The 13,811-nt window shown below is 42.5% G+C and overlaps 1 protein-coding gene across 3 annotated transcripts in view; it reads left to right on the top strand.

The window, feature by feature from the left end:
- The first annotated feature begins 3,070 nt into the window (after positions 1-3,070).
- The window catches only part of ACTR2 (ARP2 actin related protein 2 homolog), a 40,871-nt gene continuing 30,130 nt past the window's right edge, over positions 3,071-13,811 (top strand). For 2 of the 3 annotated variants that reach the window (XM_025405753.1, XM_025405754.1), the window contains exons 1-2: positions 3,071-4,413; positions 12,620-12,730. In XM_025405753.1, the coding sequence (XP_025261538.1) occupies positions 4,366-4,413; positions 12,620-12,730 (159 nt within the window). In that variant the 5' untranslated portion in view covers positions 3,071-4,365. The remainder of the gene's footprint in view (positions 4,414-12,619; positions 12,731-13,811) is intronic. The other variant, XM_025405755.1, reaches the window with a different exon arrangement.

The raw sequence follows: 13,811 nt of genomic DNA on the forward strand, positions 1-13,811 counted from the left end.
ATCACACAGTATATGGTCTTTTTATCTGCTATAGTATTTTTTAATTTTTTTCTTTGAGATGGAGTCTTGTTCTGTCACCCAGGCTGGAGTATAGTGGCATGATCTCGGTTCACTGCAAGCTCTGCCTCCCGGGTTCACGCCATTCTCCTGCCTCAGCCTCCCGAGTAGCTGGGACTACAGGTGCCCACCACCACACCCGGCTAATTTTTTGTATTTTTAATAGAGATGGGGTTTCACCGTGTTAGCCAGGATGGTCTCGATCTCCTGACCTCACGATCTGCCCTCCTCGGCCTCCCAAAGTGCTGGGATTACAGGCATGAGCCACCGCGCCTGGCCTTTTTTTTTTTTACTTTCATCCATGTTACAGCATGTATTGGTTTATTTTTATCACCAATATTCTATTGTGTGGCTATACTACATATTGTTTACTCATTCACAAACTGATAGACATTTGAATAGTTTCCACTTTTGCCTCTTATGAGTAATCCTGTAATGGACATTTAGGTACGAGTCCGTGGACATGTTTTCATGTCTTTTAGGTATATACCTAGGAGTGAAATCGTTGGGTTATATGGTAATTTATGCTTAATTTTTTAAAACACTGTCAAACTGCTTTCCAAAGTGCCTGTACCATTTTACATTCTCACCAGGAATATAGGAGTGTTTGTTTCTCCATGTTCTTGCCAAACTTGTTTTCTACTTTTTTGTTTTTTGGTTTTGTTTGTTTTTGAGATGGAGTCTCACTCTGTCACCCATGCTGGAGGGCAGTGGCTCGATCTCGGCTCACTGCAATCTCTGCCTCCCAAGTTTAAGTGATTCTCCTGCTGGAGTCTCCCGAGTAGCAGGGATTACAGGCACCTGCCACCACGCCCAGCTAATTTTTGTATTTTTAGTAGAGACAGGGTTTCACCATGTTGGTCAGGCTGGTCTCGAACTCTTGACCTCAGGTGATCCATTCTCCTTGGCTTACCAAAGTGTTGGGATTACAAGCATGAGCCACCTAGCCCCACCGAAACTTGTTTTCTATTTTTCTGATTATAGCCATTCTAGTGGGTATTAAGTGGTATCTTATTATGCTTTCAATTTGCATTTCTCTAATGATTAATGTGTTGAATATCTTTTTATGTGCTTACTTGCCATTCATAAATCTTCTTTGGTAAAATATCTATTCAAATGTTTTGCCCACTATTAGGTAATTTGTCTTCTGTGTTCTTTGCTCTGGATACAAATCTTTTGTTGAACATATGATTTGCAAATATTTTCTCCTAGTTCATGGCTTTTTTTTTTTTTTTTTGAGATTGAGTTATGCTCTGTTGCCCAGGCTGGAGTGCAGTGGCACGATTTCGGCTCACTGCAACCTTTGCCTCCTGGATTTAAGCAATTCTCCTGCCTCAGTCTCCTGAATTGTTGGTATTACAGGCGCCCGCCACCACACCCAGCTAATTTTTGTATTTTTAGTAGAGATGGGGTTTCACCATGTTGGCCAGGCTGGTCTCAAACTCCTGACCTCAGGTGATCCACTTGCCTCAGTCTCCCAAAGTGCTGGGATTACAGGCGTGAGCCACTGTGCCTGGCCCTTTTGCTTTATTTTCTACATTTTTTGTTGTTGCTTTTTGCCTAAGACAGACCAAGATTTTTCGTTTTTTTCTTTTTTTGAGATAGCGTCTGGCTCTGTCATCCAGGCTGTAGTGTAGTGGCGGAATCTCAGCTCACTGCAAACCGCCTCCTGGGCCCAAACCATCTTCCCACCTCTGCCTCCCAAGTAGCTGGGACTACTACAGATAATTTTTGTATTTTTTGTAGAGATGGGGTTTCACCATCTGGCCCAGGCTGGTCTTGAACTCCTGAGCTCAAGCGATCCGCCCACCTTGGCCTCCCAAACTGCTGGGATTACAGATGTGAGCCATTGTCCTGGTCTAGATTTTTTGTTTCAATACATGAACTAAAAGCTTTAAATTTCTATTATGTCAATTACCAATTTTTTCTTTTGTAGATCATGATTTTAGTGTCATATCTAAGCAAACTTTGCTTAATATCAAAAGATTTTCCTCTTTTTTCTTTCTGAAATTTATAGTTTTAGCTTTAATAGTTAGGCCCACGATCCACTTAAATCAACTTTTATGTGTGATGTGAGCTAAGAATCAAAGTTTTTTTTTTCCCCTCCCACATCATTCGTTGAAAAGATTACCCTTTCCCCATGGATTGTTTTAGCACCATTGTTGAAAATCAGTTCACCATAATGTAAAGGTTTATTTGTGGACTATCTGTTCAATTCCATTGATCAATATATCTGCCTCTATGCCAGTATTAGAGTCTTCATTACTGTAGCTTTATAATAGGTTTTGAATTCAGTTGGTGGAAGTTCTCCATCTTTTTGTGTTTCAAAATCCCTTTATTCTGGTTCCTTTTCATTTCATATAAATCTCAGGACCAAACTTGACAATTTTTTTTTTTTTTTTTTTGAGACGGAGTCTCGCTCTGTTGCTAGGCTGGAGTGCAGTGGGTTTCGCCATGTTGGCCAGGCTTGTCTCGAACTCTTGATCTCAGGTGATCTGTCCTCCTTGGCCTCCCTAAGTGCTGAGATTACAGGTGTGAGCCACCGCGCCTGGCCTCATGTTCTTTCTTTAAAAATACAAATTAGCAATCCATTTAATTCCACAAAGGGGAAAAGTAAAAGAACACAGAAATGCTTGAGTTCAATTTGCTGAGACCAATAAAATGTACTTTCAAGAAAATTGCACAGCACTAGCATTGGAGGCCAAAAAAATAAGATACGGATTCTATACTCAAGGAATTTATAAACAGATAAATTTTTCTGCTGGCTGAGGTACTTCTCTGACTGTTAAAGCAGGCAAAGGGAAGAAATGTTCCTCTGAGACTTAGTCTAACCTCTCAAACTTCCAACTACAACAATGGCAGCTTTATTTTTATTTTAATATTTATGTGTTGAGGGTTCCACATAAGATTAAATTTGAATAAAGCACTCTATGCCTTTAAAAAATTTTGAAAATCACTGGTCTAATAAAAGAACAGTGAAAACAGGCAGCTATATTATAAAAAGAACACTGGATTGAGGGTTCATGATCCCTGTTTCATTCTAGTTGTTGAACATGTACAGCCATGTCGAAGGAAAAGTTCTAGTTCTCACCTCTCATAAAGGATGGCATTTTAAAGGTGAATTTTAATGTCATTCATCTAATAAATATTTGTTGCATGTAATAAACACGTTATTCATATATTCATAGTAAAGTAATAGCGAGAAAGGAAGTAAGGAACATCCTGAGGATATCAGCCGTCATCAGAGATGTGACAAGCTGGGTCTCAGAGCACAAGTTTGCCAATTGACTAAAAAGGAAAAAAAAATGAGGCATTGTAGATAGAATCATACGTTCAGAAGAACAGAATTAGAAATAGCTACCACTGAATGAACATTTACTCTATGCATAGAATTTTATCCTCACCACACCTATGGAGATAGAACCTATTATCCCCATGCAGACAGGGGTATGCCAAAATCACAAAACTCGTGATTGGCAGCGCCACGTTTGAAACTGGGGTTGTCTGATTTCAAAGCCAAGGCTCTGGGTTCACAGAAGTACATGTACTGAAGAGGTGTGAAGCAACATGGGACTACTGGAAGAAGGAGGCGGTGGGCCACGAGGCTGGAAATGCAGGCACCTGCTCTCGTTCACTTGACCACAGAGCAACTTGGGCAAAGAAGGGGTGGGCTGACATTGGAGTATGGAACAAACGCATGATTTCAAATAAGCATGTGTGTATCCATCCCAGTTCTGTCCGCGGAAAAGGCCCAGAAGCAATGACACACCAAGCCCTGTGGAATGGTGGGGTCCGCTAGGGCCACCAGGCTTGCTCCCCGCCCTACCCGCCGGTTTCTCCGCCACATTCCACTGCCGCAGCAGAATCGGTGTCCTTCACCTGCCTGCGTCTTCTGCACTTCGTTAAGCGGCGCCCTTAGCTCCTGTGACACTTTAGGGAGAAAGCCGCAGCACCTGCGACGTTGGCCGCCATTAACGCCCGGCAAAGCGCCGGGAACTAGAAGCAGCAAAGAACCCGGCTGGGTAGCTACCAGGACAGACAAGCCGGAAGCGGAGCTGCGGGAGGGACCTCGACGCTCCTCCATCTTTAATTGGAGCTCACCGCTGCCAGTCGCGCTGCCCGCCCGTCCCACCCTTTTCGTGCAGACATTCAGCTAAATGACGGGCGGAGCCGGGCGGCGACTTCCGGTCGGGGGAGAAAAGTTGGGCCGAAGGAGGGGCTGGGAAGACGAAGGAGGAAGAAGAGAAAACGGCCGGGCGGCGGCGGCTGTAGGTTGTGCGGCGGCAGCGGCTCTCCCCTGGGCGAACGATGGACAGCCAGGGCAGGAAGGTGGTGGTGTGCGACAACGGCACCGGGGTAAGCGCCGGGCGAGGAGGCCTTGGCGGCCACAGACGCGGGCGGGGACGAGCAGCGGGCGCGCGGGCCCTCGGCCTCCTGGGCTGTACCTCCCGGCTCTCTGGGCAAAGGGGCGCGGGGCGGTGCCTCCCACCTCCGCGGGCGTGGGAGCGAGCCGGTCTTACCCTGGTCTCCCCTGAGCCTGCCGCCCATTTAGCCTGCCACCCCCGCAGCCTTCCGGGTTGGGGCGGCTGGCGAGACCGGCACTGGACGCAGAGCCTACTGGCCGCCCGGCGGGGACCGGCTTCGCGCTCAAGCGGGGGCAATTGGGCTATAGCGGACGGAGGGGTAAAAGGCTCGGTTTGTGTGTTCCGAGAAGGGCTCTTTTCCCCAGGGCCGCCGGTGTGTAAAACGGAGAAAGACCTAGAGGCCTTCCTCTTCCTGTATAGTTGAAGATATACCGAACGAGAAGCAGGAAGCGGGTTTACTTTAAAGAAAAAAAAAAAAAGGGAAGTGCTGTCATGGAGTGTGGACCTCAGCCCTTTCGCTGTGTTTGTTGGGCTTTTAGTTTTTTTCGAGGGAAGGGGTCCAGATTGGCAGCGCATCGTTCACTTTTTGTTCTGCATACTGGTGATTTGGCCCAGGTGCAGGCCCGCCGAGACCAGCATGTTCCATTGGGTGGTTTTGGGTGACCTAGGACCCCACAAGACTGTTAATTGCACTGGCCTTAGGGGAAGTTAATTAGTGTTGGTTATCCTACCCCCAGGCCCTTTTTCACCTTTCGTTTCAGAATACAGGTAATGTTAACCTTTAAGATTCGAAAATTGTAAAATCTGACTAAGGCACTGATTTATAAACTATTTGAAAATTGTTTCTGCAATCCCAGCACTTTGGGAGGCCCAGGCGGGCGGATCACCTGATGTTAGGAGTTCGAGACCAGCCTGGTCAACGTGGTGAAACCCCGGTCTACTAAAAATACAAAAACTAGCCGGGCGTGGTGGCGCATGCCTGTAATCCCAGCTACTTGGGAGGCTGAGGCAGGAGAATCGCTTGAAGCCAGGAAGTGGCACTGCACTCCAGCCTGGGCGTTAAGAGTGAAACTCCGTCTCAATTAAAAAAAAAAAAAAAAAAAAGTTGTTTCATTCAAACCTCTGTCTTGCCAGATTTTTAAAAAATGTATTTCGGATAGCAAAGTCAGCAAATTGGAAGATGGAAATATTACTTATTCTGGATGACTTCTTTAGTGATTTCTAACCATTTTGATGTTGCAACATTTTGTGACTTTTCTCTCCTCCCTCCCATACATATGATGTATGAATTAAAGTACGTTTTACTTGAACAAAACACTTTGGAATCTGAATTGTTGAGGGGGAAAAGAGCTGGTATTTACTGCCATAATACTGCCTATGATTAGATTTGTTACAGAATTTTACAAGCAATAATTATGTTAGCTTCATCTGAACTGTGTTAGAAATGGACTAGAGTAAAAAGAGTGTTAACATACAATGAGGCCAGATGCGGTGGCTCATGCCTTTAATCCCAGCACTTTGGGAGGTCGAGGCGGGCGGATCACCTGAGGTCAGGAGTTGGAGACCAGCCTGGCCAACATGGTGAAACCCTGTGTCTACTAAAAATGCAAAAATTAGCCAGGCATGTTGGTGGGTGCCTGTAATCCCAGTAATCTCAGCTACTCGGGAGGCTGAGGCAGGAGAATCACTTGAACCCGTTAGGGGGAGGTTGCAGTGAGCCAAGATGGTGCCACTCCAGCCTGGGCGACAGAGCAAGACTCCTCTCAAAAACAAACAAACAAACAAAACATATTAATGGGGCGGTTTTTAAGAATGTAATACTTTTAAAAAGGCAGATCCATTGCTATGGAAACATGTCTAAGATTTATTAAGATGAAAAAGGTTTTAAAATGATTCAGTTTAAATGTATGTTCCTTATTAAAGATGTATGTCCACAAACCTGTATCTGCATATAAAGTTTTTGGAGGGATACATAAGAAATGTTCATAATGGTTACCTGTGAGACAAAGGATAAGGGAGTGAGGGAAGATGGGGAGGACTTCATGACCTTTCTGAATTATTGGAAAAATGTTCTTTATTTGAACAAAGCATGTATTATTAAACTATATTTAAATTAACTATAAACACATGTTACATGTGCAGTTAAAATTCAGTTAAAGGTGCTTTTTAAAAAATTATTAGCCTGGTTTCCACTATAGTGGCCCCTAAATAAATTCAAAACTTTAAAAATTGAATTTAAAATTTTTTGTTTTGTAATTGTGTCAGATACTCTTTTTAGAAAGTCAAGCCAGTTATATTTTAATGAATTCTTCCTCTTTTAGGGGTTTGAGGCAATGAGCCCTGTATTTGTCGTATATATGAGTTTTTAAATATTAAATTAGAATGGGAATGTTAACTATAAGCTGAGTTTTTTTGTTTTTGTTTTTTTTTGACACAGGATCTTGCTCTATTGCCCAGGCTGGAGAGCAGTGGCGTGATCTCGGCTCTCTGCAACCTCTGCCTCCTGGGCTCCAGTGATTCTGCTTCAGCCTCCCGAGTAGCTGGGACTACAGGCTTGTGCCACCACACCCAGCTAATTTTTTATTTTGTAGAGACTAGTTACCCAGGCTAGTCTTAAACTCCTGGGCTTAAGAGATCTGCCCACCTCAGCCTCCTAAAGTGCCAGGATTACAGGCTTGAGCCACTGCACCCTGCTGTCAGAAGCTAATGTTATGTTACTATTCCATTAGTTAGCTAACATTGGAAAGCTGATTTTAGGCTGGGCATGGTGGCTCATTCCTGTAATCCCAGCACTTTGGGAGGCCGAGGCAGGATTATCACTTGAGGTCAGGAGTTTGAGACCAGCCTGGCTATCATGGTGAAACCCTGTGTCTACTAAAAATACAAAAATTAGCTGGGCATGGTGGCTGTTGCCTGTAATCCCAGCTACTTGAGAGGCTGAGGCAGAATTGCTTGAACCTGGGAGGCGGAGGTTGCAGTGAGCCAAGATCGCGCCACTGCACTCCAGCCTGGGCAACAGAGTGAGACTCTGTCACACACACAAAAAGAAAGCTGATTGTAATATGTTATTGGTTAGTCTGGTGTCTAATCCATATTTTTAAGATCCTTTTCCTTAAGACAAATGATCAGTTCCTGTCATATAAATGAAAAAAGTGAGTGTAGTTAATTCAAATAAAAATTTATTTGTTCTTATGCTTCTAGTTATTTTAAAATTTTATGCAGATTTTCTGTGGACCTGATTGGTTTCGAATGAAGAAACAGTGCTGATAAAATACATGAATCATGTAACAGGAATGCTGTAATAGTTCTGAGTATGTAGAGGACTAGGAACCACTTAAATTGTGTATTCTGTTTCTTACCATTTGTAGACGTGAATAGTCATCTTGATTTTATTCAGATACCTGAAGTTATAATGATTGCTTTATAATTAAATATTAAAGAGGATATTCAGATGTAATTTTGAAAAATTTATGGAAATAGTTGTTACCGTAAGGTGTTTTCATTTGCTCCTTACATGCCTTAGGTTTTAAAATTGTAGGCTGGGCCGGGCGCGGTGGCTCAAGCCTGTAATCCCAGCACTTTGGGAGGCCGAGATGGGCGGATCACGAGGTCAGGAGATTGAGACCATCCTGGCTAACACGGTGAAACCCCGTCTCTACTAAAAAATACAAAAAACTAGCCGGGCGAGACTCGGGAGGTTGAGGCAGGAGAATGACGTAAACCCGGGAGGTGGAGCTTGCAGTGAGCTGAGATCCAGCCACTGCACTCCAGCCTGGGTGACAGAGCGAGCCTCCGTCTCAGAAAATAAATAAATAAATAAATAAAATTGTAGGCTGGCTGGTGTGGTTCCTCATGCCTGTATTTCCAGCATTTTGGGAGGCCGAGGTGAGAGGATTTCTTGAGGCCAAGAGTTTGAGACCAGCCTGGGTTAATACAACAAGACCCCATAGCTAGTAAAAAATAAAAATAAACTTACAAGCTTTTTGAAAAATTGATGCTTTTTTTAACCCCTCCGGCAGACCCAAATTAAGTATTCTAGGACAGGAGTGTCCAGTCTTTTGGCTTCCCTGGGCCACATTGAAAGAAGAATTGTCTTGGGCCACACGTAAAATACACTAACAATAGCTGATGAACTGAAAAAATCGCCAAAAAAATGTTTTAAGAAAGTTTATGAAATTGTGTTGGGTCTCATGCAGCCCGTGGGCCGTGGATTGGACAAGCTTGCCTGGAAACAAGTGTGTCCTTACGATCATGAGCCCGATGTTGGTCCTGCTCGATTTTCTATCTCCTAGCTTGACCAGTGTCTCAGCAGGATTGCCCAGAGGAGGAAAACTCATTTGATCCAATAGTTTATGTGGTTTTTAACCATTCAAACCTCCTTCTGAAATCAAGCCGCTTGGGCGATAGGTGAAAATCTGGAGGTCTGTGAAACTCTAGGTTTAGGTCCTCTTCATGAGCTAGGCCCAGGCCCCTGGTGTTGTGTGTCTTGTTGCCAGACTAGGGTGATTTCGTCAGCAGTGAGTTAGATCACCAAAAAAATGAAGGTTTCCCTAGTGCTTGCTATGTTGCTGGCATAGTGCTTAATAAGGTCCAGTCGTACAGAGAAGCTTATAGTGCTAGAATAACTGCATTCGCATTTATGTAATTGACATTTGTAGCTGATCGTGGCCTGCTTTATCAGGCTTCTGCTACTTTATATGTTGAATTTAGGAGTGTTTGAAACAGAAACAAACCAAAATCAAATTTGATTTCATCTTGCAAAATGCTTTGGAGTAAGTAGAATAAATCTTTTGGTGGCCTAAGATCAGAACTGTCACTGTGCAGTTAACGTACTAAATAACATCAGTACCATGAGATAAAATTAGTAAGGGGGAAATAAATATTAAATAAGCCGAAATGGGGCTTTATAAATCCCAGGTTATTATTTTTTTTTTTTTGAAGAGAAAAAAATGTACTTTTAGAGCAGATGCAGATAGAATTTTTCATTTTTGCTTGAAAGAATATTATACTGTTCATATTCTTAACCATTTGATGACTCAGTGGGAAGTAAGGGAACTAGTTTAAACCACACTGCTATGAAGAGGAAACTATATATGGTAAAATCTATTTCTTAAACACAGCCTTACTGCACACAATGAAAGAACAAAGTCACCAAGTCTTAAAATGATTGACATGGAGGAGGAATTTCAAGGATTAAGACGATACCAATGATACCAAATGATAGTTTAGAAAATAATGTTTTCTTTGTATTGTATCACATCATGGTTTAGTATTTTGTTGTTTTTTTTTTTAAGACAGAGTCTCGCCGTGTTGCCCAGGCTGGAGTGCAGTGGCGTGATCTTGTCTTACTGCAGCCTCCATCTCCTGGGTTCAAGCAGTTCTTCTGCCTCAGCCTCCCCAGTAGCTGGGATCACAAGATGCTGGGATTATAGACGTGAGCACTGCGCCCGGCCTTGATTTTTAAAAAATACTAATTATTATTATTATTTGCAGAAGTAATCAGATTGTCAGTTTTCTATTGTTGAAAAATTGGGGTCAGGCACTGTGGCTGATGCCTATAATCCCAGCACTGTTGGAGGTAAAGGTGGGAGGATTGCTTGAGGCTGGGAGTTCAAGACCAGCCTGAGCAACAGTGAGACCCCTGTCTCTACAAAAAATAATATAACTTTAAAATTATAATTTTTATTTTTTCTTTACTGCTTCTTGCAGAGCAGGGCTACCCTATAGGCAGTGTGCCCAGAGTAGCCAGTATAATTTTTTTTTTAAATTATTTTATTTTATTATTGTTTTTGAGGCAGAGTCTCACTGTGTCGCCTAGGCTGGAGTGCATTCATATAATCTCGGCTCACTGCAACCTCCACCTCCTGGGTTCAAGCGATTCTTCTGCCTCAGCCTCCCGAGTAGCTGGGATTATAGGTATGCACCGCCACGCCTGGCCAATTTTATAGTTTTAGTAGAGATGGGGTTTCACCATATTGGCCAAGCTGGTTTCGAATTCCTGACCTCAAGGGATCCACCTGCCTCGGCCTCCCAAACTCCCAAAGTGCTGGGATTACAGGCGTGAGCACCCACACTCAGCCATTTTTTTTTTTTTTCCCCAAACAGGGTCTCACTCTGTTGCCTAGGCTGGAGTGCAGTGGTACAATCCATGGATCAACGTAGCCTCGACCTCCCCGGGCTCAGGTGATCCTCCCACCTCAGCCTCCCGAGTTTCTGGGGCTACAGGTGTGTGTCACTATGCCTGGCTAATTTTTGTATTTTTTGTAGAAAGGGGGTTTTGCTGTGTAGTTTCAGGCTGGTCTCAAACTCCTGGGCCCAAGTTATCCACCCCCTTTGGCTTCCTAAAGTGCCGGGATTACAGGTGTGAGCCATCACTCCCAGCCAATTATTTTAGTTCTTGTTATTATAACTGTTAATGCTTTCACACTTGAAGTAATGTGAAATAGTGCGATTTTTGCTATCTTGATGGATTAAGGTAAAAAAAAAAAAATGACCTGGGCATGGTGGGATACACCTGTAGTCCCAGCTACTCAAAAGGTTGGGGCACGAGAATCACTTGAACCTGGGGGGTGGAGGTTGCAATGAACTGAGATGGAGCCACTGCACTCCAGCCTGGGTGACAGAGTGAGACTCTTGTCTCAAAAAAAAAATAATAAAAATAAAAACTTATTTGGGCCTGGTGGCATATACCTGTAGTCCCAGCTACTTGGGAGGCTGAGGCGGGAGCATCACTTGAGCCCAGGAGTTAGAGGCCACAGTGAGCTGCACTTGTGCCACTGCGCTCCAGCCTAGGCAACATACGAGACCCGAACTCTAAATTTTAAATATTTTTTAAATTAAAAAAAATTAAAAGCTTGATTCTCTCTTAAGTTTTACTGTAGTTAAATCCCCTAGAATATCAGTTTCTTATGTATAAAATGGAAGTTTTATCACCATCGATGATATGTTCTCCTCGGAGCAGTACACTGAAAATGAAATTATGTTGCCTGGTATTACTAAATACATTTATCTAAATATAAAAATGTGAATAGCTATCCAGGCATGGTGACTCAACTCCTGCAATCTCAGCACTTTGTGAGGCCAAGGTGGGCAGATCACCTGAGGTCAGGAGTTCGAGACCAACCTGGCCAACATGGTGAAACCCTGTCTCTACTAAAAACGCAAAAATTAGCTGGCATGGTGGTGGGTGCCTGTAATCCCAGCTACTTGGGAGGCTAAGGCAGAAGAATTGCTTGGACCCAGGAGTCTGAGGTTGCAGTGAGCTGAGATCACGCCACTGCACTCCAGCCTGGACAACAAGAGTGAAACTCCGTCTAAAAATAAACAAATAGCCAAAAATGCCTAATAAATGTTTATTTTCATAGTATCGTGATATTAGTTTAAATGATACTTAGTTTTCCCATTTTGGAAAATGACATTGTCTAAGCGATTTGCCCAAAATTAATGAAAGTCTGCTTCAGAATTGAAGCTTTAGTTCTGTTCATTTTCTCACATTTCTCTTTTTAAAAATACTTAGCATTTGACTGGGCATGGTGGCTCAACGCCTGTAATCCCAGCACTTTGGGACACCTAGGCGGGCGGATCACCCAAGGTTGGGAGTTTGAGACCAGCCTGACCAACATGGAGAAACCCCGTCTCTACTGAAAATACAAAATTAGCTGGGCTTGGTGGCGCATGCCTGTAATCCCAGCTACTTGGGAGGCTGAGGCAGGAGAATCACTTGAACTCAGGAGACGGAGGTTGCAGTGAACCCAGATCATGCCATTGCACTTCAGCCTGGGCAGCAAGAGTGAAACTCCACCTCAAAACAAAAACAAAAACAACTTAGCATTTGTTCAGTGAATTTGTCCATCCCACAGATACTTCTGGAGTGAGTACTGTGCCAGGATCTCTGATAGGTATCGGATTCCAGCACGAACTGCTCAGCTTAGCTCCCTGCTCTTATGAGGCTTTTGCTCTAGTGAGGGGACTTAGGCACTAATTTAGCAGTAAATAAACATGAACCCTGGAAGTAGTCAGTGCCATGAAAGAAGTAAAGTGGAGAGGTTGCAATAGATTGAGTGGCTACTTTGGGTGGACTGAAAGCACCAAAAGTTTAAAATGTTATATAAATGCAAAGTGATATTTTTCAAATGCTGTCTTAAAATATAGTAAATACCCTGATGCTAACCCACTTTTATTTTACTGTTTCATTCCAGTTTGTGAAGTGTGGATATGCAGGCTCTAACTTTCCAGAACACATCTTCCCAGCTTTGGTTGGAAGACCTATTATCAGATCAACCACCAAAGTGGGAAACATTGAAATCAAGGTAATGTTTTATTTATTGATAAATGATAATCAAGACATGTGAAGTGTTCTTATAAAAGTAGTTTAACAGTTCTTGTAAGTAGTTTTAAAATATGTTGCCATAAAAAGCAAAGGGGAGGGCAGAAGTTCTCATCTTTTTAATTTATATCAACACCTGAACAGGTGCACAAAAATTGAAGTTAATTTCATCTGATTTTGTTTATGTATGGCTTGATGCCATTACTTGTTGGAGTAAAATACTTAAGTGTGTTACATTAATGTGAAACACTGTGTTAGTGACTTAAGTCCTATTATGTACATAATATGATTTTTAAAAGAAATCGGCCTGGTATTTTTATGTCTTTCAATTCCATATATTTGTCATTGTATGTGAGTGTCTCTTTGGCACCTTAGACTTTTTCTTTTCATGTTTTTATGGCCTGATCCCTCTACTTTTTTATGTAGCCATTTAGGAAAACACAGGGTGTAACTCTCATTGATTCCTCTTTTCATTAATACAACTTATTTCCATAATGTGCAGAAGGAAGTCATGCGAGCCTTTATTTGGCCTTGCATTATATATTTTACCATGTAGAGGAAGGAAAGTTTTCACTGCCTACTCGCTGTATTTAACATGAAAGACTACATGAAAAGATGATAGATTTTTCTTCCATATTAAAGGGATCAGAAATCAAGTAGGAGTTAGAATATTTGAGAAGAAAGAGAACAGTCAGAGGACAGTGGTCACCAATTGGCTTTAAGTTCTTCAGTTGACTGAGGGATCAGGTTATACAGAATGCAGTAGAATTTAGGGGTTTTTTTAGTGAATTGTTTGTGAACACGCTAGCATTGTTGGTCCTATCTGGATAGTCTTTAGCAAGCCTTCAGTGTAAGGTTATGAGTCATTTGAAATATGCATTAGAGTATATCTCTTTGGGACATTTGTTTGATGTAGGAAGTTGGTAATAGATGGTAGAGATTTGCATGTAGCTTTCTGCTTTTGTGATAGAGAGTTGAGTTACACAATGAATAAAAATACAAGCTGAAACTTGGGTTCTGTGTTAGTTTTTTTTTTTAAAGAGTTAAAGTAGTGAATTATTCTG

The sequence above is a fragment of the Theropithecus gelada genome, chromosome 13 (genome assembly GCF_003255815.1).
Source record: "Theropithecus gelada isolate Dixy chromosome 13, Tgel_1.0, whole genome shotgun sequence".
Classification (NCBI taxonomy): domain Eukaryota; kingdom Metazoa; phylum Chordata; class Mammalia; order Primates; family Cercopithecidae; genus Theropithecus; species Theropithecus gelada.